General features: G+C 43.1%; 1 protein-coding gene across 2 annotated transcripts in view; it reads right to left on the reverse strand.

The window, feature by feature from the left end:
• LOC141133093 (zinc metalloproteinase-disintegrin-like VLAIP-B) overlaps positions 1-24,340 on the reverse strand; it is a 158,207-nt gene that overhangs the window by 99,829 nt on the left and 34,038 nt on the right. For both annotated transcript variants that reach the window (XR_012243010.1, XM_073622222.1), the window contains exons 8-11: positions 22,263-22,334; positions 19,517-19,686; positions 15,084-15,168; positions 11,446-11,576 (exon numbers count right to left, since the gene is read on the reverse strand). Coding sequence is in view for 1 of the 2 variants with exons in the window: in XM_073622222.1 (XP_073478323.1) it covers positions 11,446-11,576; positions 15,084-15,168; positions 19,517-19,686; positions 22,263-22,334 (458 nt within the window). In the remaining variant the exon portion in view is untranslated. The remainder of the gene's footprint in view (positions 1-11,445; positions 11,577-15,083; positions 15,169-19,516; positions 19,687-22,262; positions 22,335-24,340) is intronic.

Consider the following 24,340-nt stretch of genomic DNA (forward strand, 5'->3'; position numbering starts at 1 on the left):
TAAAGGGACTTTCACCTTTACCTTTAGAACCTCCTGATGTCTTTTCAAGTAAATTCCCAACTTGTTTCATTTATTAAAGGAGAACTCTGCTTACTGTGTTAACATCTCTGGGGAATTTCATCTCTCCTTAAAGGAGACTACACCTCCATTGTGCACCAACGCAAAGAGCTCCAACAAGCCAGCAGAAGAGTTTTTCCCACATTGTATGATGGGTTCAATATGGGACATTTGGTTACCAAAACCCTTAGGGCTCTTTCAAACGGAGGATCCATATGTCCGTTTTTCATCCTTCCGTTTTCGGATGAAAAACGGACATACATGTATCCCTATGGAGCGTCGGATGTCAGCGGTGACATGTCCGCTGACATCCGACCCGCTCCGATCTGAAAAGTGTAACGGAGGAAAACCCTACTTTGCCATCCATTTTCGGATCGGATCGGGTGATGACGGACTCTACGGTCCGTCATCATCCGATCCCCCATAGGGGAGAGCGGCGCTCTGACAGGTCCGTCGCTGCACAGTGTGCAGCGACGGACCTGTCATTTTTCTGCTCAGTGGGGATCGGCAGAGCAATCCCCGCTGAGCAAGTGGGTGTTCATGGGGCAGATCATCACTGATCCGCCCCGTGTGAAAGAGCACTTAGCGAGTTACTGGAAGCCCACAAGCGAGCTAGCCTAACATTCCTTACTCTCTTCCTTTTTTTTTCCATTTGGGGAAAATTCTCTCAGTAGGAGGTATACGTGTAACCTCGGAGTCCTGCAGGACAATTTGGGTCTATTTAAAGTGGCACTTTATATATGTTTTATAGTTTCCTTTGTTATATGTGACTTTCTTTGTGTACAATCAGATGTTGATTTTTTGCTGATATTATTGTCTAAATCTTACATAAACTTAACATTTTCTTCATCAAAAGCAGTGCTTTTATCCTTCATGTGATATCCCAGGTGACATTTGGTTACAGTTTTATGGTGGTGTCAGCACGGGTCATGACTCACTCTGGGCTCAGAAGTGAACAGGGATCCCATTATACTCAGCAGCTTCTGAAGGGGTGGCGCTACACAGCGATTGGGGACACTGAACTAGTGTGGTGGTGTTTAGGCACAATATGACTGGTGTGGTCATGACAGGTGTGGCTGTGATTAGGGACACTAGTGGTGACAGTATGTAAAAATAAATAAATGAATCAATTATATTTTTTTTTTTCTTACAATTTTTAATAGATATATTTTTTTTTACAAACTCTCACCAGAGCAGTGCAGTGTTACCATAGTAACACTAGGAGGTGATTGAAATTTGTTTTTGTTTTTTTTACACTGTGATTGTTTAATGCAGTGATGACCACTGTACTAAGCAATCGGTAAGACTGTTCAAAGGTTTCATTCATGAAACCTTGTTTACTACCATGATGCTGTGATTGGTCACAGCTAGGGATGAGCTTCGTGTTCGAGTCGAACCCATGTTCGACTCGAACATCGGCTGTTCGATCGTTCGCCGAATTGCGAACGTTATGGGCCGTTCGCGCTAAATTCGTGTGGCGCGTCACGGCCCATAATTCACTGCGGCATCGCAGTGCATTGCTGGCTGATGATTGGCCAAGCATGCACTATGACCCGCATGCTTGGCCAATCACAGCGCCGTCAGTAGAGAGAGCTGTAATTGGCCAAAGCCAGGGTGGCTTTGGCCAATTATGGCTCAGGGGATTTAGTACACACCCCACACTATATAAGGCCGCCTGCACGGCGGCCCTGTGTAGTGTGTGTTCCGGTGTGCTGAGAGATAGAGAGAGAGAGAGACAGTGTCATTTGATTTGAGTTAGATAGATTAGGCAGAACAGTCAGTCAGTTAGCTGCACTTACAGTGTATTGTGTATATATATGCATCCCAGGTGTTGCATATATATATATACACTGTATTCAGTTTAGCTAGATCCGTTCCTGTTATCTTCTATCTAGACTATTTACATTTAATGCAGTGCGTCCTGCTCACAGTGTTCAGCTAGATCCGTTCCTGCTATTTACATTTAGTGCAGTGCGTCCTGCTCACAGTGTTCAGCTAGATCCGTTCCTGTTATCTTCTAGACTATTTACATTTAGTGCAGTGCGTCCTGCTCACAGTGTTCAGCTAGATCCGTTCCTGCAATTTACATTTAGTGCAGTGCGTCCTGCTCACAGTGTTCAGCTAGATCCGTTCCTGCTATTTACATTTAGTGCAGTGCGTCCTGCTCACAGTGTTCAGCTAGATCCGTTCCTGCTATTTACATTTAGTGCAGTGCGTCCTGCTCACAGTGTTCAGCTAGATCCGTTCCTGTTATTTACATTTAGTGCAGTGCGTCCTGCTCACAGTGTTCAGCTAGATCCGTTCCTGCTATTTACATTTAGTGCAGTGCGTCCTGCTCACAGTGTTCAGCTAGATCCGTTCCTGCTATTTACATTTAGTGCAGTGCGTCCTGCTCACAGTGTTCAGCTAGATCCGTTCCTGCTATTTACATTTAGTGCAGTGCGTCCTGCTCACAGTGTTCAGCTAGATCCGTTCCTGTTATCTTCTAGACTATTTACATTTAGTGCAGTGCGTCCTGCTCACAGTGTTCAGCTAGATCCGTTCCTGCTATTTACATTTAGTGCAGTGCGTCCTGCTCACAGTGTTCAGCTAGAGCCGTTCCTGCTATTTACATTTAGTGCAGTGCGTCCTGCTCACAGTGTTCAGCTAGATCCGTTCCTGTTATCTTCTAGACTATTTACATTTAGTGCAGTGCGTCCTGCTCACAGTGTTCAGCTAGATCCGTTCCTGCTATTTACATTTAGTGCAGTGCGTCCTGCTCACAGTGTTCAGCTAGATCCGTTCCTGTTATCTTCTAGACTATTTACATTTAGTGCAGTGCGTCCTGCTCACAGTGTTCAGCTAGATCCGTTCCTGTTATCTTCTAGACTATTTACATTTAGTGCAGTGCGTCCTGCTCACAGTGTTCAGCTAGATCCGTTCCTGTTATCTTCTAGACTATTTACATTTAGTGCAGTGCGTCCTGCTCACAGTGTTCAGCTAGATCCGTTCCTGTTATCTTCTAGACTATTTACATTTAGTGCAGTGCGTCCTGCTCACAGTGTTCAGCTAGATCCGTTCCTGTTATCTTCCTACCGACAGGCAGGCTTGTCTGGTTACAGTATATAAAGCTACCTGAAGAAAATTACAGGTGTTCTATTTGATCCTATTAGTACCACGGTCAGGCAACTAGACTATTTACATTTAGTACAGTGCGTCCTGCTCACAGTGTACAGCTAGATCCGTTCCTGTTATCTTCCTACTGACAGGCAGGCTTGTCTGGTTACAGTATATAAAGCTACCTGAAGAAAATTACAGGTGTTCTATTTGATCCTATTAGTACCACGGTCAGGCAGCTAGACTATTTACATTTAGTACAGTGCGTCCTGCTCACAGTGTTCAGCTAGATCCGTTCCTGTTATCTTCCTACTGACAGGCAGGCTTGTCTGGTTACAGTATATAAAGCTACTTGAAGAAAATTACAGGTGTTCTATCCCAGCTTAGTGCAGCTACAGGCCATTAGTATGTCTGGAAGGCCAAGAAGGAGAGGCAGACAGTCACAAGCCAATAAGAGAGGGCAAGCAGGCTCTGTGTCTAGTGCTGGTCGTGGAGACGGTGCATCCTCATCAGCACGTGGCCATGGGACACGCTTGGCCTTTTTTTCGGCAGCTGGCCGTGTTGAGCCGCAACATGCGGAAGACTTGGTCGAGTGGATGACCAAGCCATCCTCATCCTCCTCATCCTCTCTCACCCATGCCCAGGGTGCTTTGTCTGGCAAAGCAGCGGCCTCTTCCCTCAGCTCAATGTCATCAGTGACTCCTTCCCTAGCTCCACCATGTCCTCATGAGGATTCCCTCGAACTGTTTGACCACAGTGTTGGGTACATGCTCCAGGAGGATGCCCAGCGTTTGGAAGGCTCTGATGACGATACTGAGCTCGATGAAGGCAGTAACATGAGCACGGACAGAGGGGGTGCCCAAGAAGGACAGCAATCTGGCAGTCATGCTCCCCCTGCTGCAGCATACTGCCAGGTTTGCTCCAGTGATGAGGAGGGAGGGGATGATGAGGTCACTGACTCAACGTGGGTGCCTGATAGGAGAGAGGAGGAGGAGGAGGAGGAGGAGGAGGAGGCGGCGGCACATCACCAACGAGGCAGGATGCCCTCCAGGGGCCAGCCTAAGGGCAGCACATTGACTGCATCACACCCCAAAGCTCCACATGTGCAGGGCGCTGCAGTCTCTGCGCGTTATTCAAAAAGTTCTTTGGTGTGGGCCTTTTTTGAGACGAGTGCATCAGATCGCACCGCTGCTATTTGCAACATATGTCTCAAGCGTATCTCGCGTGGCCAAAACATCTCCCGCTTGGGTACCACATGCTTGACCAGACATATGTTGACCTGCCATGCAGTTCGTTGGCAAGCGTATCTAAAAGACCCACACCAAAGAACAAAGAGGATCTCTCCTTGCTCCTCATCAGCTGAGATTTCCAACCCCACTAGACCTTCAGTCCTCTCTGAGACCTGCAGTGAGAGGAATGAAGGTGTAGAATTAGGTGTGTCACAGCCAAGTACTTGTGGGCAATCTGCTTTTGGTACACCGACGTCAGATTGTACCAGGCAAATTTCCCTGCCTGAGGTGGTTGACGCCACGCCAACTTAAGGCAGGAATGGTGGTTTGCGACAATGGCACCAACCTCCTCTCTGCCCTCCGACAGGGACAAATGACCCATGTGCCCTGTTTGGCTCACGTCCTTAACTTGGTGGTGCAGCGGTTCTTGGGCAGGTACCCGGGCTTACAGGATGTCCTGAGGCAGGCCAGGAAAGTCTGTGTGCATTTCCGCCGGTCATATAATGCCAGTGCTCGGCTGACGGACCTCCAAAAGGAGTTTAACCTGCCCAAGAACCGCCTAATCTGTGACATGCCCACCAGGTGGAACTCAACATTGGCCATGCTGCAGCGGCTGCACACGCAGCAGAGGGCCATCAATGAGTACCTGTGCGACTATGGCACCAGGACAGGGTCAGGGGAGCTTGGTTTTTTTTCCCCACGCCAGTGGGCCATGATCAGGGATGCATGCACTGTCCTGTCACCATTCGAGGAGGCCACGAGGATGGTGAGCAGTGACAGTGCATGCATCAGTGACACTGTCCCCCTTGTCCACCTGTTGGAGCACACGCTGCGTGGAATAATGGACAGGGCACTTGAGGCAGAACAGAGGCAGGAAGAGGAGGACTTCCTTAGCTCTCAAGGCCCCCTTTATCCAGACAGTGTTCCTGCGTGCCCGCCGATCACACAGGAAGAGGACGAGGAGGAAGAGGAGGAGGAGGAAGATTGTGTCAGTATGGAGGTGGAGCCTGGCACTCAGCATCAGCAGCAGTCTTTAAGGGATCAGTCCCAAGAAACACATAGACTTGTACGTGGCTGGGAGGAGGTGGCTGCGGACCATGTCGTTCTTAGTGACCCAGAGGACTCCGGACCGAATGCCTCAGCAAACCTACGCTGCATGGCCTCCCTGATCCTGCAAAGCCTGCGTAAGGATCCTCGTATTCGTGGTATCAAGGAGAAGGACCAATACTGGCTGGCAACCCTCCTTGATCCACGTTACAAGGGTAAGGTTGCGGACCTTATCTTGCCATCGCAGAGGGAGCAGAGGATGAAACATCTTCGGGAGGCCTTGCAGAAAGGTCTGTGCAACGCGTTCCCAGAGACTGGGAGGTTACAAACTCCTGTTTCTGGACAACGTGTTGCTGAGGCTTCGGTCAGTCAAAGAAGGAGCGGTGGAGAAGGTGGCCGTCTGACCGATGCGTTCAGACAATTTTTTGGTCCGCAGCCCCAAGGTATGATCGGTTCCAGCAACCATCGCCAGCGTCTGTTTTACATGGTGCAGGAATACCTAGGGGCAAGATCAGACTTGGACACCTTTCCCACCGAAAATCCTCTGGGTTACTGGGTCTTGAGGATGGATCACTGGCCAGAGCTTGCACAGTATGCAATTGAGCTACTGGCCTGTCCTGCATCCAGCGTGCTTTCGGAACGCACATTCAGTGCTGCTGGAGGCGTGGTAACCGATCACAGGGTGCGTCTGTCCACCGACTCGGTCGATCGGCTGACCTTCATAAAAATTAATGAGTCTTGGATCACCACCAGCTACCAAGCACCTGATGCTGATGTAACCGAATAATTTTTTTTGAAATCTCAGATCCCTTCAAAGACTGCCTATGCTGATGCTGAGTGACTATCCCTGAGTAATTATCCTCTTCCTCCTCAATCATCACGCTGATAGCTTGTAAGAACATTTTTGGTTCTGGGCGCCACCACCAGTGCCTAAGGCACAATTTTTCAGCCCCTGTTTAACAGGGGCGTGTAATTACAATTTTTGATGTAATACTTTGCAGCAGGGCTCGTTCCTGCATTCCAACTAGAGTGTCTGTGAGGGGTTGCAGTGTTGTGGCACCAGCACCAGTGCCTAAGGCCCAATTTTTCTGCCCCTGTCTAACAGGGGCGTGTAATTACAATTTTTGATGCAATACTTTGCAGCAGGGCTCGTTCCTGCGTTCCAACTAGAGTGTCTGTGAGGGGTTGCAGTGTTGTGGCACCAGCACCAGTGCCTAAGGCCCAATTTTTCTGCCCCTGTCTAACAGGGGCGTGTAATTACAATTTTTGATGCAATACTTTGCAGCAGGGCTCGTTCCTGCGTTCCAACTAGAGTGTCTGTGAGGGGTTGCAGTGTTGTGGCACCAGCACCAGTGCCTAAGGCCCAATTTTTCTGCCCCTGTCTAACAGGGGCGTGTAATTACAATTTTTGAAGCAATACTTTGCAGCAGGGCTCGTTCCTGCGTTCCAACTAGAGTGTCTGTGAGGGGTTGCAGTGTTGTGGCACCAGCACCAGTGCCTAAGGCCTAATTTTTCAGCTCCTGTTCAACAGGGGCATGTAATTACAATTCTTGATCTAATATTTCACAGCAGGGCCCTGTGAGGGCTTACAGTGTTGTGGCCACAGCAACACCTAAGGCCCAAATTTCTGCTGAGTATATAGGGCAGGACCCTACTTTCAAACATCTAACTTACAAACGACTCCTACTTGCAAACGGAAGGAGACAACAGGAAGTGAGATGAAATCTACCCCTAGGAAGGGAAATTCTCTCCTGTAAGAGTTAATATGGGAAAACAATTTCTCCTTTCCACTGATGCTTTCCAATCCTTGTTCCACAAAAAAACCCAAATTTTCAAAAAACATTTTTCATTGGGACAAAAAAGTGAGGTGAAATCTTCTGAAGAGGAGGAAAGACAGCAAAACAAATGTCACAGGGGTGATAACCCTTCCCTATGTTTTCCAAAAAGCTTAGAAAAGATTTTTTGGCTGGAGCTAAACACGTTAAAAATGTTCAAAATTACAAACAGATTCTACTTAACAACAAACCTACAGTCCCTGTCTTGTTTGCACCGCCTGTATACTGCTGTTCAGAGTATATAGGGCCTGGTGGCCCCACACCTTTCCTTATTTTAATTTGGGTGCGGGGTTCCCCTTAATATCCATACAAGACCCAAAGGGCCTGGTAATGGACTGGGGGGTACCCATGCCGTTTGTCTCACTGATTTTCATCCATATTGCCATGACCCGACATGACATTAAACCCGCAAGCAGTTTTAAATGAGATTTTTTCCTTTAAAAATGACATTTGGTGCAGGGACTGTTCTAAACATGGGAAACACGCGTCACTTTACAGGCATACTATAGACACCCCCCAGGTACGATATTTAAAGGAATATTTCACTTTTTTTTTTTTACTTTAAGCATCATTAAAATCACTGCTCCCGAAAAAACGGCCGTTTTTAAAAGTTTTTTTTGCATTGATACATGTCCCCTGGGGTAGAACCCGGGTCCCCAAACCCTTTTTAGGACAATACCATGCAAATTAGCCTTTAAAATGAGCACTTTTGATTTCGAACGTTCGAGTCCCATAGACGTCAATGGGGTTCTAACGTTCGTGCGAACTTTCGGTCCGTTCGCGGGTTCTGGTGCGAACCGAACCGGGGGGGGTGTTCGGCTCATCCCTAGTCACAGCTATCACATGGTACAGGGCCTCTGTGATTGGCCCTGGTACCATGTGATTGATGTGGCCAATCACAGAGATCACACGGTTGTAAAAAATGACAGCCTTGTGTACTACTGTAACTGTGATCACTGTGATTGGTACCAGGGCCGCTCACAGCAGTCACGGTCCCGCCACTGCGAGCTCTAGAGTGCGCTCACAATTGGCTGGTGTGGGAGGATGTACGATACATCCACTCGCATTGGTGCTGCTCCTGTCTGGCCATTTATATACAGTGGTCAGATGGGAAGTGGCTAAAGAGGAAGTTTCAGGCTCCATGCACACTAGCATTTTTCTTAAGCTCCTAAAAGCTATTAGCATTTTTTTCTGCTCCTAGAAGCTAAATAGTGTTATCCTATGTGTCCATGTACACTACATTAGGCTATTAGCATTTTTTGAGCTTCAGAATTTTTTTGAGCATTTTTCCAGCAGAAAAAAATGCTGAATGCTCCTAAACGCTCCTAGGATGCCTTGAAACAGTATTCATACCCCTTAAAATTGTCTACATTTTGTCATGTTAAAACCAAAAACGTAAATGTATTTTATTGGGATTTTATGTGATAGACCAAAACAAAGTGGCACAAAATTGTGAAGTGGAAGGAAAATTAGAAATGGTTTTAAATTTTTTTTTACAACTAAATATCTGAAAAGTGTGGCATGCATTTGTATTCAGCCCCTTTTACTCTGATACCCCTAACTAAAATCTAGTGGATAAAACTAATAAGGATAGAACCCGCGCCATGGAGAAAAATAAATAAAATTGTGAATAAATATTGAATAAATACAAAATGTACATATATGTGTGTGTTTACACACACACACCCATGTACACATGTAGTAGGGCTGCCGCTGTAGTGCAAGATGAGTACCCCAAAAGATGTGGCAACAGAAAATGTTATACTCAGCGTTGCCCCTCTAAATCATCAATATACCTATACTCGCATCAAATATGTGTCATGTGACAACATGTATAGCAAAGTGCCAATCAAGTGCAAAAAAATGCATTCAATAAAGTTCAAAAAAAGGTGCAAAATAAGGTGCAATCAACAAAGTTCATCAAGTGTGAGGTATAGGGCTGGTGACACGTTGATGTAATCTTGGTGACTTCCTGTGCTGCCCTCCTGGGTCCCCACTCACCAGATGAAGATGATAAACATGCCTGTGTATATCAAGATGGTGTCTCCTGTCCAGCAGATATATGGGTTGGTTGTGTCTCAGAGAATGGAATCTCCTCTCCTCCACCACTTGATGTAGATCCTACATACTTTACTTGGTCAAAGACGATCGAGGTAGTAAAGTTTGGACAAGTGAAGAAAAGAGGGCACATAGTGTAATACTGTAAGGTTTATTAAAAGGTTTAAAATCATTACACTTACATCAGAATCTTTAAAAAAAAAATGTTCCCTTGATAGGGTGGAGAAACATTGGAGGGGCACCAATCTTAAACAGGCTATCTCTCCAAACGAGACCCAATGGATATACAAATTACAGTCCTTAACGCCGAAAGGGTTGAATGTGAACCTGGACATTCATTGTTTTATTAGTAATTTTTGACTGTTTATTTGTTTTTTTTGTTTTTTTTATTTATTTATTTTTTATTTTTATTTATTATTTATTTATTTATTCTTTTTTTATTTATTTATTATTATTTTTATTTTATTTTTATTTCTATTTCTATTTCTATTTTTATTTTTATTTCTATTTTTATTTTTATTTATCTTTATTTTTCTTTTATTTTTAATTTTATTTTTATTTCCATTTTCTCTTTTTATTTATTTGATGTGTTTTGTTTTATTATTTGTTAGACCAGGTGTCCATTATATCATTCCCAATCATTTAACTATTTATATTTTTTCATATGGAGTATACTGTTATCGTCACAATGGTTCATATAATGTAATATACTAAGATCTGCTTTTTATGTTTTTTATGTAATACCGAATTAATAACACTAGATGGCCTCTGATCACCCCCTGGTAATTCAGGAAGTAGGAAGTTGGTGTCCACCTTTTGTCAACAAAGATTACATCACTTCCTGTGCTGCTGATCACTTCCGGTATCGACAGATACGTCACTTCCGGTTCCGGCGGAAACCGGAAGTGAGGCCAATTTCATACTGCACCATCAGTGAGAGTAGTGGGAGTCATTGGGTGTAGTGGGTGGTACTTAAAGTATATAAGACAGCCAATCACAGACAGTATAAGCTACTGATGACGCCCAGTGGGAGGGACGAAACATGTCAAGCTAAGGCTAATCTGTGAAGGCTGTTTGGATGCCAAGGCGGCAATTTTTGCACATTTTAAAGATTCTGATGTAAGTGTAATGATTTTAAACCTTTTAATAAACCTTACAGTATTACACTATATGCCCTCTTCTCTTCACTTGTCCAAACTTTAAAAGTAAAGTATGTAGGATCTACATCAAGTGTTGGAGGAGAAGAGATCCCATTCTCTGAGGCACAACCAACCCATATATCTGCTGGACAGGAGACACCATCTTGATATACACAGGCATATTTATCATCTTCATCTGGTAAGTGGGGACCCAGGAGGGGAGCACAGGAAGTCACCAAGATTACATCAACGTGTCACCAGCCCTATACCTCACACTCGATGAACTTTATTGATTGCACCTTATTTTGCACCTTTTTTTGAACTTTATTGAATGCATTTTTTTGCACTTGATTGGCACTTTGCTATACATGTTGTCACATGACAGGTATTTGATGCGAGTATATGTATATTCATGATTTAGAGGGGCAGCGGTGAGTATAAAATTATCTGTTGTAAAATCTATTGGAACCAATTGCCTTCATAAGTCACCTAATTGGTAAATAGAGTCCACCAGTGTATAATTTAATCTCAGTATAAATACAGCTGTTCTGTGATGCCCTCAGAGGTTTGTAAGAGAACCTTAGTGAACAAACAGCATCATGAAGGCCACGGAACACACCAGACAGATCAGGGATAAAGTTGTGGAGAAGTTTAAAGCAGGGTTAGGTTATAAAAAATATCACAAGCTTGTAGAAAACTGCCATAAGTCAAGGGGGGCAATCTATCTAACCACACAGCCCCTGGGGAACAAAACACGTTAATAAACATGGAAAAGAGACTTCTCCTTTAAGGGAGCCGTACACGTCTCAATTTTCTCTCGTTCAGCCAGCAGAGGTCCTATTCTGTCTTTAACATGACAAACTGGGGAAACGGTGCAGTACTTCAAGCCATATGCCATAAGGCCATATCCACCCACACCCACGTTCAATAGATTTGTGTGATCTACTTAGAGCAGCTTTGAAAATTTGTATTTGGTTCACTCACCTTAAAGAAGGCATCATGATACACAGTTTAGGGTGGCATTGGCATTCATTTAAATCGTGTTCCATTCCTAGATTGTGCCCCATTTCATGTGCCATGGTTGCACCAACTCTAATAGGATCTGGAGAGTGATTCTATGTACATTGTTAGAGAAGAGCATTATCAGAAATTAAAAGAAACATAACAGAGCAGAGTTGTAAAACATCCTGGTGTAATGTTAAAGGAGACGGCTGATCACTGAATACCCAGTAAATTTAGGATATGATAGGATATGAACCGGTGATAGATTAGGAAATCATTTGTGCTTAATTTTAAATTGAATGCATCCTATTTTATGTATCAGCTACATGTACTGTAACTAAAGCTGGTTATAGAAACGTTGGTTTATGTCCACATAACAATGCTACAACTTTCAACAACTTGACGGCGTTGGCATGGTGCTCAAGTGGTTATCAGCTTGTAATTCCTATAGCCTCCAGCAGGTGTCTACCAACAATCATAAGATGCAAGTCATCAATCACAGCCTAGGAGCGACAAGACCATTTAAAGCGGAGTTCCACCCAAAAATGGAACTTCCGCTGATTGGATTCCTCCCCCCCTCCGGTGTCACATTTGGCACCTTTCAGGGGGGAGAGGAGAGCAGATACCTGTATAATCCAGGTATTTGCTCCCACTTCCAGGCATAGATCGCTGCAGAATCCGTAGTGATCTACGCCATGTCCGGCCCCTCCCCCCCTCCCCCCCCGCTGTCTTCTGGGAGACACACAGGTCCCAGAAGACAGCAGGGACCAGTTAGGACACGTAGCGCGACTCGCACATGCACAGTAGGGAACCAGGCTGTGAAGTCGCAAGGCAAGGCTTCACTTCCTGATTCCCTTACCGAAGATGGCAGCGCGAGAGCCGAGGAGCAGATCGGCTTTGGGTGAGGACATCGAGGGCGCCCTGGACAGGTAAGTTTCCATATTTTAAAAGTCAGCAGCTGCAGTATTTGTAGCTGCTGACTTTTAAAACTGCAGTACCTTGAAAAAGTATTCATACCCCTTGAAATTTTCCACATTTTATCATGTTACAACCAAAAACGTAAATGTATTTTATTGGGATTTTTTGTGATAGACCGATACGAAGCAGCACATAATTGTGAAGTGGAAGGAAAATGATAAATGTTTTTCAACTTTTTTTACAAATAAATATGTGAAAATTGTGGCGTACATTTGTATTCAGCCCCCTTTACTCTGATACCCCTAACTAAAATCTAGTGGAGCCAGAATTAGTCACCTAATTAGTAAATAGAGTCCACCTGAGTGTAATTTAATCTCAGTATAAATACAGCTGTTCTGTGAAGCCCTCAGAGGTTTGTTAGAGAACCTTAGTGAAGAAACAGCATCATTAAGGCCAAGGAACACACCAGACAGGTCATGGATAAAGTTGTGGAGAAGTTTAAAGCAGGATTAGGTTATAAAAAAATGTACGCTTTGAACATCTCACGGAGCACTGTTCAATCCATCATCCGAAAATGAAAAGAGTATGGCACGACTGCAAACCTACCAAGACATGGCCGTCCACCTAAACTGACAGGCCGGGCAAGGAGAGCATTATTCAGAGAAGCTGCCAAGAGACCCATGGTAACTCTGGAGGAGCTGCAGAGACCCACAGCTCAGGTGGGAGAATCTGTCCACTGGACAACTATTAGTCGTGCACGCCACAATTCTGGCCTTTATGGAAGAGTGGCAAGAAGAAAGCTATGTGGAAAAAGGTCCTCAGGTCAGATGAGACCAAAATTAAACTTTTTGGCCCAAAAGCAAAATGCTATGTGTGGCAGAAAACTAACACCTCACATCACCCTAAACACACCATCCCCACTGTGAAACATGGTGGTGGCAGCAACATGTTGTGGGGATGCTTTTCATCAGCAGGGACAGGGAAGCTGGTCAGAGTTGATGGGAAGATGGATGGAGCCAAATACAGGGCAATCTTAGAAGAAAACCTGTTAGAGTCTGCAAAAGACTTGCGACTGGGGCGGAGGTTCACCTTCCAGCAGGACAACGACCCTAAACATACAGCCAGAGCTACAATGGAATGGTTTAGATCAAAGCATATTTATGTGTTAGAATGACCCAGTCAAAGTCCAGACCTAAATCCAATTGAGAATCTGTGGCAAGACTCGAAAATTGCTGTTCACAGACTCTCTCCATCCAATCTGACAGAGCTTGAGCTATTTTGCAGAGAAGAATGGGCAAAAATGTCACTCTCTAGATGTGCAAAGCTGGTAGAGACATCCCCAAAAAGACTTGCAGCTGTAATTGCAGTGAAAGGTGGTTCTACAAAGTATTGACTCAGGGGGGCTGAATACAAATGCACGCCACACTTTTCACATATTTATTTGTCAAGAATTTGTCTTGGTCTATCACATAAAATCCCAATAAAATACATTTACGTTTTTGGTTGTAATATGACAAAATGTGGAAAATGCAGCGTTTTCTACTTACACTGGCCACAGTCCTAAAGTTTAAAGGGCTTGAAGGGCAGTAAACTGGCCCTTTGTTCCGAAAGTTTGGAGACCCCTGGCCTAGGCAATCCGAGCGGAAGTTTTCTTCTTCCCCTTCCTCAATGTAATCTTCTGGGACACGTCACATGTGAGTGTGTGTTTATTAAAAGTCAGCAGCTACACCTTTTGTAGCTGCTGACTTTTAATAAACATAAAAATGACTGGGGCTCCTCTTTATTTGCTCATTTAGATCTAGGGGACTAATAAAAGAAGATTTACTTACCCAATCCTCTGCTTTCCTCCACTGCCAGACTGGTCCCCACAGAGTCTTTTTCCCCACACTCCAGCCGTCTAGGGTACTGACATCATTAAAGTGTTTGTAAACCCTTTACAACCACTTTATACTACAGGCAAGCCTATAATTAGGCTTACCTGTAGCTACACTGGATATCTCCTAAACCTGAACTGTTTAGGAGATATCCCTGTATTTGCATGTGCCAACGTCATCGGGAAATGCGCACTTAAGCAAACTGAAGCAATGTCACGTACGTGCCCTTGCTTCAGTTGTACTGTGCCATTACCGGTGGCTCCCGCGCGCATGCGCGGCAGTGATGTCATCGCGGCTCCGGCCAATCACAGCGTCGGAGCTGCAATACCCGGAAGTCACCCCCCAGAGAGATGTCGGCCACCAGAGCGGTGAACAAGGACCGCTGTGGGGGCTTCGATCTCAGGTAAGTAATTCATAATGAGCTAGTACGCTATGCATACTAGCTCATTATGCCTTTGTCTTGCAGGTTTTTTTTAATTTTTTTTTTACAGGGTTTACAACCACTTTAAGACCAATGCAGGGTCCATAACCCTGTAGTTGACTTGATGACGTCAAGGGACAGTCCACCTGCCAGGGGAGTGGAGGGTCAGGTAAGCAAAAGTGTTTTTCCTCTCACCTAGACAAAATGAGCAGGTAACACTTGCAATGCGGGCACAGCCCCACTGCAGGGGGCAATTATACATTTTCCGTAAGTTGGGCTTTAAGCTACCAGGCACTTATTCATGTGTCCATGGATACTACTAACATTCTTGTGAGCACAGGCCTTCAAGGAAGTAGTAAAAAGCATTGTAATAGCAACTAGACTATGGGGAGTATTTCATTGCTCACCTGGTTTACTCCTGCAGACCATGAATCATCACACATTGCTTCAACGCTAGCCAGTCCCACATCACCTTTATTAAAAACAATATTCCTGAAGATACAGAAAAATATAACTTACATTAAACAACAGACAAGTAAATGGGCAATTAAAGAGACCCTGTCAGGTCTCTAAAGAAAGCAAAGGTAATGTTGGGTGCTTGTGTCCCCTGCTACGGTTCCTTCTGCTGATCCCTATGACTCTATTAAAGCCAGGAGTGTACCTAGCACATCTGGCACCTGGAGTCGGTCATTTTTTTACCCCCCCCCCCCCCACCACCTCCAAAAAATGGTATGAAGCATCAACGCAACCATGCCGAATTGTTGGTGTGGTCAAATCATGTTAACAGTGGGGACCGTATTAAAACCTGAGCCTATTCCCCCTATACTCAACATACATATGCCACAGTCCATTTACCCATAAAATATGTTTTAATGACTGCTCCACAAGCGAGAGTGTAACAGACATATACAAACCTCAGCACACTAATTTTAATGAAATTAAACTGTTCATACATATGGTAGAGGTGCACCGAATGGTATGGTATGGAATATTGGTGCCGAAAATGCAGGATGCACTTGGCCGAAAAATGACAGTTTTTAAAATATATATATTTTTTTTATATATAATTTTATTATACTCAACTTTTTAATTAATATCATGAATTTAAATAAGTATAAATTTATTGTCGGCCATTATCGGCACCCTTAGGGCAAGAAAAAGTCAAGAAAAATGCATCCCTTTAAATTCTATGTAGGTCTTCACACTGGTCTGTTGCACTTCCATTGTGGTGTTAAAAATCTTGCTTGCTGCATTTTTGGTCAGTTAAAAAAAACTGCACCAAAAACGCACCTCCCCGTTGAAATGCATTGAAAACGCAGCAAGAACGCATCTATAAAGCACTCGAGTCACATGACCTATGAAAAATACACCGTAAGCACAGTAAGACTGGGGTAAAATTGTGGCAAAATCGTGTGCGTTTCCACCGCCATTATCAGCACCTTTTTCCGGAAATATTATTTTCGGTCGATATGTTTTGGTCTCTAATCGGTTCATACTGTTGCAACAGCAAAGTCGTACGACTTTGCCTGCGACTTTGACTGCAACTTTGCCCTGTGACTTCCTTCTGACTTTATCCAACTTGGATGCTATTTAGGAGCCTATACAAGGGTTGAAATCGCACCCAAGTCAGACCAAAGTAATGTACATAGGTTTGCGCAGGGGGTGTGCCAGGTGTGCTTGGGAACACCCTAATCACTATGTGTTGTGCCGATTCTCCCACTGCCTGGGCTTCCTCTCATGTTGGCCCTCTGCCCGCAGTGCTGCTGGCTACCCTTCTCTTTTCTCCCCCTGGATGCTGTGGGGATGTTTCAGGATGGAGAGCGGGGGAAAGGGCTAGCAAATTTGTAACCTACCAGTGCCTTCCTTTTCTAAATGAACACAAAATCAAAGCATAGTAAAATGTCTTTACTATGCTTCTGCTTGTGAATGAACAGGAAGCTGCTCAGCAGAGAGTACTCCCCATTCATTCCCTGTCCAGTGCAGCTGAGGCTGCAGACAAAAGCATGTGTGTTTGAGCATTGGGTTGCACACCCTAATACTATAGGCTGCGCACAACTATGGTAATGCAGGAACCTTTTCTAAAGTCGGAGCGACTTGTGTAGTATGAGTTAGGCCTGGTTCACACCTATGCATTTTTTTGTGCGTTTTCAGTTTTGCAGAAACACACTACAGTCCATTAATATGGTTTCCTATGGATGTAGTTCACATCTGTGCATTTTATGGAAAGGGCCAGGGACTTTTCTCTGGTTTTTGGTTCCATAGACTTTTATTTTTTGTGTTGCATGGGGCAACAACAACAACAAAATAAATAAATAAATGCCATACAGCCTCAACATCCCTCTAGATTTGTGGCCAACATACCCCCTGATACGCACCCCTAGGATTACACCGGTGGCTGTAGATAAATCCACAAGTGCTTTTTTTACCGCTACTACTTTATATTGGTTTTTAAAATGTACAAATGCAGCAGTTTAGAAATTGGATGAAAGGTTTAGCACTGGGAAACACTTTTTGAAAGATAAAAAGTGCATTTTATATAAACTATATGGATCAGACCAAAATGAGGGACAAATGAGGAGGAATGAGGGACAGGGGGACATTGCTCCAAATCAGGGACAGTCCCTCGAAATCAGGGACAGTTGGGAGGTATGGAACAACTACTGGACAACATTCAACTTTAAACAATGACAAGAGTGCATTGGAGGTTCTATGTGAAAATGATATCAATAAAAAAGTATAGTTTGTGCTGTCAATAATTGATTTTGCTTTGCATAGAAGAGTTCTAAAACAGAATAATGCTCTTGGTTTAAATGTAGAATACATAGATTGTGAGAACATTATATACTCTGATTGGAAGATATAGCCTACCCTAGATTTTGTGTTCCATTCCTGCTCTTATTTACTGCTCTTTATTCAGGCCTCTAGAGTATTTCTTACACTCCAGCCAGCACCAATGTGCTTTGGATATATTTTATTCAAGTGCCTTTTAGTTATTTTTTATGTGCAAAGCCCTATCAAAGGCTGTAACTAAATAAGCAGTCCAATCATCTCACCAATCAATAAATGCCAATATGCAGAGTCACAAATATCTGTGGTATGTAGTCAGAATAAATATGTAAACTATCAATACATAACACCTGCCACTATGGTTCAATACAGTAAAAAAACACCAATAAATATAAATTGTAGGGAAATGCCAAAAGTCAGGCTGTGGTAAACTAATCAGCAAAGTATATGCAAAAGAGGTGACCGCACTCCAATCTTCAAAAGTATAAATGCTTTAATCAAAAAACCCACGCATAACATCACTAGGCCACGATACAACAGGACTATAGCAGCAAGGTTAACATGTTTCACGAACCAAATGGCTTATTCATAACCTCAGAAGCACATGTGTAGTTAACTGTTATATACCTGAACAACAGCTGAATCAATTAGTGCTTAACCACTTAAGGACCGGAAGTTTTGTCCCCTTAATGACCAGGCCATATCTTGCAATACGGCACTGCATCGCTTTAACTGACAATTGCGCGGTCGTGCGAAGCTTTACCCAAACAAAATTGAGGTCCTTTTTTTTCCACAAATAGAGCCTTCTTTTGGTGGTATTCCTCTACGGTTTTTATTGTTTGCGCTATAAACAGAAAAAGAGCAACAATTTTGAAAAAAGAAAAAAAAAATTTTACTTTTTGCTATAATACATATCCAAAATGTTTTCATCAGTTTAGGCCAATATGTATTCTACATATTTTTGGTAAAAAAATTGCAATAAGTGTATATTGATCGGTTTGCACAAAAGTTATCGCATCTACAAAATAGGGGATAGATTTATGGCATTTTTAGCATTCATTTTTTTAGTAGTAATGTCGGCGATCAGCGATTTTTAGCGGGACTGCGACATTACAGCGGATAAATTGGACACTTTTGACACTTTTTTGGGACCATTGACATTTATACAGCAATCAGAGCTAAAAATAGCCACTGATTACTATATAAATGTCACTGGCAGGGAAGGGGTTAACACTTGGGGGCGATCAAGGGGTTAAATGTGTTACCTAGGGAGTGTTTCTAACTGTGGGGGGATGGGACTTACTGGAGGAGGAGACCGATCGCTGTTCCTAATCAGTAGGAACAACAGATCTGTCTCTCCTCCCCTGACAAAACGGAGATCTGTCGTTCTGTCGTTCTGTCTCTGTCGGGAGCGATCGCGGGTGGCCGGTGCGTGCCCCCTAGAGCTCTTAAAGAGGCCGACGTACAGTTACGGCGATTTGCTCAGGGGAGCCAACCTGCCGCGGTATAAATGCGGCAGCTGGTCCTTAAGTGGTTAAATACTGCTGCTTAGGACAAGACAGACACATCTAGCGTGTAAAGAAACACACAAAATAGAGCAAGATAATACAGAAAAAAAGAAATAGCTACATATAGTAAATAAAAAACAAAATGAGATTATAAAACGAAAGAATGTAGCAACATTCAAAGAATTTTGTCCTACAGAGCCAATCACTGATGGTGACAACAATAGGAGAAATCCAGAGATTCCTGTATAGGTGTCACCCACCCCAACCATACCAAAATAGGCAAAGAAAGACAACCAGCCATTGTATCAAACTATACATATGTGCATGATATATGAGTATCAAATAATGATAAATCATGAACAAATAATGAAAAATAGAAACCTACTGATATCAGCCTTAGACATGCACATATTGCTATCACGGCTGTAACCAAAAAACATATGTACTTCTAATATTACAAAACCTAGGTAAACTAATCAGCATTCATACTCCCTATATTGCTTCATTTTTTTAAATAAAAACAGATAAATACAAGCAAAGTTTACGTTAAAAACTGAGCATTATCATGGGGTTTCCTGGGCAACAGATTTTTTTCCCGCCAAGCAGAGAATCTGTTTAGAGTATCATGTATGTTTGTGACTACTTCAAATTGGTCGTTTGTCTTCCAGATTTCCATACCAGTCAGTGCCACAAATATATTTAGAGCTTTGTACACCTGAAAATAATGATAAAAAAAGATATGTAATAATAATATAATAAATGTCTTCCATTGGTAGGCTTTCTTCTAAACATTAAATTGACTTGAAATGTAAAATTAAAGCCACTGACCACCAACTTAACTGCACTGACTGTTCAATTTTTAAATGTTGCTTTATCCACTCGTCATGCCTAGGAAACCCAGTCTGTGGGAACAGTACAGCAGCTTACTGACCTAAAAAGATCCACAGGCTGTGTCACCTCACTAAGAAGACTCAAAGTGAAATCCAGTGTGGTTTATTGTAGGCTTGGTGCTTTACAAAGATGGTTTATAGGTACTTCTTGAAGGTGAAAAGGCTTTATTGAACAATATGGCTTCTACTGATATTGAGGGAACTCTTCAAACCATAAGGGTAAAAACAAAAAGAATTGAAGGAATGACCAAGGGCTGGCCTAACTAGGAGAAAAAAAAAGGGCTGAACAAAGGAACATACCGAATGCATAAAAACATAAATCTTAAACAAGCTACTGTAGCAGCACACTGGCCACCGATATAAAGGGGAGCACTTTAATTCAAAAGAGGGCACCTCACTGGCCACCATTTTAAAGGGGTATTAGGCTGACAGCTAACTGAGGTCATCACTACACTGACCGCCATTATAACTGGGGGTGGGGGGCACCACAGCGACCACAAGTGTAACTGGGGCAATACATTGATTGTAATGTGTATGGTGAGCTTAACATTTCCTTCTACAAAAATGCCCTTACCTCCAAGCTGCTATAGAAAAATGTTACTGCACTCTGCCAATTTCAAAGGCAAGCAGAAAAACTTGACCTCTTAGCTTCCTACTGACATTCCAAGCAATCTTTCCCCTTCGTCTCTCACCAGTCAGTGTATACTTTTGTCTATGTCCTTGAGGTACCGAGATAGTCCAAACCCTCTTCCTGCTTTGCAGGGGCACTTCTGAGGTGACCCCCATGCACCCATTTCTCACCAGTCAGGTACTGCCTACCCACTATTCATCCCATCCCATAAATCCTTCTAGGCCTTTTTCTTCAGTTTGGCAGATCCTCTGCCCAGGTTGTACATGCATCCCCAGAGTTCACTTTCACATTGATTGTCTGCCATCTTGGACTAGTGACAGCAACTAGTTAACTCTGCCTTTGTTAAATTATATAATTTATTAAAACTAAAATCAAAATTTATTTATTTTTAGATAGAAGAAAAAAGGATTAAAACTTTTGTCAGGGCCAGTTCACACCATATGCAGTCAAGTGTGTTTTTTTCTGCACTTTCGGCATTAAAAATGCATGGAAATGAGGTTATATGGTTTCCAATGGCCTAGTTCACACCAGTGTGGTCAGTTCCAGTGCATTCCAGTTCCAGAAAAAAAGGTAGAATATGCTGCATTTTTCCTGCACTGGACTGTACTGGAGTGCAGTAAAAAGCATAAAAAAACGCACTGGAATGCATCAAAAATGTACCAGACCCCAGTGCAGCGAAAAGAAAACCAGGAAAAAAGAAGAAAAAGCATCTGGAATGCATCCGGAAAAGCATAAAAAATGCACCGAAATGCATCAAAACGCGTTACAAACGCATTAAAAACGCATCAGGAATTAATCTGGGGTGCGTTTTGGATGTGTGAACCAGCCCTCAGAGTTTTTGTTGCCATCTGTATTCTATTGGGGAGCTATTCCTTCACTTACTGTCCCAAAGGAGGAATTAAAAGTTAATCTCTTCAAAGTGGTTAAGATATCAAATATCCCCATTAGAAGATTTCCCTACTATTCCTATTACTGTGACAATTCAAAAGTTTTAATTTTCTCTCACTTTTGGCCTAAGACCCCTTTCACACTGAAGGCGCTTTTCAGGCGTTTTAGCACTAAAAATACCACCTGTAAAATGCCTGAAAAACGCCTCTTAAGCCTCCCCAGTGGGAAATCAATGGGCCTGTAAAGCGCTTGGGCAGCAGCAATTTGCAGGTGGTTTTAACCCTTTCCTCGGCCGCTAGCGCGGTTAAAAGCGCCCCGCTAGTGGCCGAAAAAGCGCCACCATAACACCGGTAAAGCGCCGCTAAAACTGGCGCCGCTTTACCACTGACACGGCCTGTGCCCAGTGTGAAAGGGGTCTTAGTGACAATGGTTACAATGACAGATAAACAGTTAGTCTCTCCAATGGGGAAACAGAGAACATTAAAAACATGACAGAAGTTCTACCCTTTCCCACACTATCCAAAATTTAAAAAAACTTAAAGTTTTGCCTTTGAATACACTTTTCTAACAATGATGATAATTTGAAATGGATCACAAACCATAATCATTTTTTTCCTGGACTTTAAGTAAAAGTCAACATCAAACCAAACAGAGAATGACATTTTAATTAAATGATCATGTTGTATTTATGCTTTAACCCTGTTAGGTTAATATGAATGTGTCCTACAAATGTATGGGCATAGGCTGAGGGCCCATGTATGATCTTCCTAATTAATTCTGCTGTGCTGGTAAACATGGATACTGATGATAATATAATCTGAATCACACCACAAAACTCTCAGAACTCAGTAAAATACATGTCAAAATGATATATTTACTTACAGTGTTAATGTAATTAATGATTTTAAATACCCGTGTCCGGATTTCTTCTTCATTACGATCATATTTTATAAACTAGAAAAAGACATTAGTGTGTTAATATTATGTGTCATATACCTTTAATATTCCTAGAAATTTGTACAGTTTGTCCTACACAGTAGAATTTATTGCCAGAAAAATCAATCAATGATAATGAACAAGTAAAGCCCAACAACGTTCATCTCTACTTAGGGAATCATTTTGGCAGTCTGTACTTGATACGTTATAAAGTTCTAAATTATACTGGTCGCTGCATTTCGGTAAGTTAAATTCAGATTTTTGTACTATTTCTGCCTAATATGTATCACAACTGCTGTATAGGCATGTGTACAAATTTGATGCATAATTGTTAGGCACACGCCTACAGAATGTTTGCCCAGGAGAATGGTTGATGTAGCATAGTCAACTACCAGGAGTGTAGCTGGATACGGGTCTTGTTCAGTATCCGTCCTTCCCCTTGAATCTTCCTAAGGTCTTTTCGCTGGATCCCCTAATGTCACTCCTGGGGTCTCCCTTCGGATCTCCTGTTCTTTAAGGACCCATTCACACTTTGACATTCTGCTGCATTGCGTTAATGCATGAGCAATAATGTGAATTGCATTAAGGCAGCCCATTCAAATAAATGTACTACCATGCACCAAAAATACAGACACAGTGCAACACAATGCACAGTAGTGCAATACTGTGTGTTGTGATGCACTGCAATGCATGAGTGCCAAAGGTCCTTTGGGTTAGTGAGTTGGAGGGCCGTTGAAAATTAGGGCACTAGAATGTGCTAATGCAAATAATGTGTGTTGCAGCTATGCACCGCAATACACAATTTTCAATGAGCCCTTAAAGGAATGGCCTGCAATGAAGAGGTGCGAATGGGCCCTTATGAGATGGGCGACCAACCAGGAATACACAACCTTGCCAAGGATAAATGTGCATGTGCAGGGCCCAAGGAAAGGAGCCTGGAAAAGTACCCAAGATTACCTGTAATAGAGGAGGGAACCTGCAGCAGAAGAGGTCACAGTAGGGGAGCAAAAAATCACAGTGAGTGTTTATAACACCAGCACCATAAGTGTTTAGGGAATGGCACAGCTTCACCACAACCAAAGGGACTACACTGAAACTAGAATGTGGACAGTCTGTTTAATCTGGACCATCCCAACCACTTAAAGCTGAATGTCAGGCAGGCAATACCTTGCCTCATCTCACAGTGCAGCCAGACTGGTGAACTGAATTTCTCAATACACCTGCACTGCCCTTAACTGCGAAAAAACAGAAACAGATTGATGATGTCTTCTCTCTACTCCCTTCTCCTGTCAGCGTGTTCATTGTCAGCAAATGTGTATGCAGCACACCAGACTGACCCCAAATACTGCTCCTCCTTTTCCTAGTCTGAGTGGTGTTAAACATGGGATTAAAAGATTGAATTGAAAATAAAATGAAATTTGTTTTTTTAATACCGTATATACTCGAGTATAAGTCATTCCGAGTATAAGTCGAGGCCCTAATTTACCACAAAAAAATGGGAAAAACTTATTGAACCGAGTATAAGACGAGGGTGAGAAATGCACAGCTACTGTAAGTGGAAAAGAGGGTCAACAATGCCCATTTGCAGCATCACTGTGCCCATTTGCATGCCTCACTGTTCCCATTTGCAGCCATAGGTCCCCTGAACTTCAAACTCGGTAGTTAAGGGTTCCTAGATGCCCCCTAGCTGCAGCCAAAATTTGGGGTCTCTGAACCCAAAGGGTCTTGAAATGACATTGCTGCAGATGGACACAGTTGACCGAATTTGGGGCCCCGTATCTCGGGGCCACTTAGTGCTAAGAACCCCAAATTTGGTATGCAAACCCAGTGGAACTAGCACAATAAAATTTCCAAAGCTGGGGTTTCTAGCACCAAGTGGCCCCGAGATACAGGGCCCCAAAACTCAGTTCAGAAAATGTCAAGGACTTTTCTGCAGCAGAGAATGACATTTTCTGAACTGGTTTGGGGCCCCGTATCTCAAGGCCACTTAGCGCTAGGAACTTCAGCTTTGGATGTGTTGTGGT

Source organism: Aquarana catesbeiana, linkage group LG03 (genome assembly GCF_042186555.1).
Source record: "Aquarana catesbeiana isolate 2022-GZ linkage group LG03, ASM4218655v1, whole genome shotgun sequence".
Taxonomy (NCBI): domain Eukaryota; kingdom Metazoa; phylum Chordata; class Amphibia; order Anura; family Ranidae; genus Aquarana; species Aquarana catesbeiana.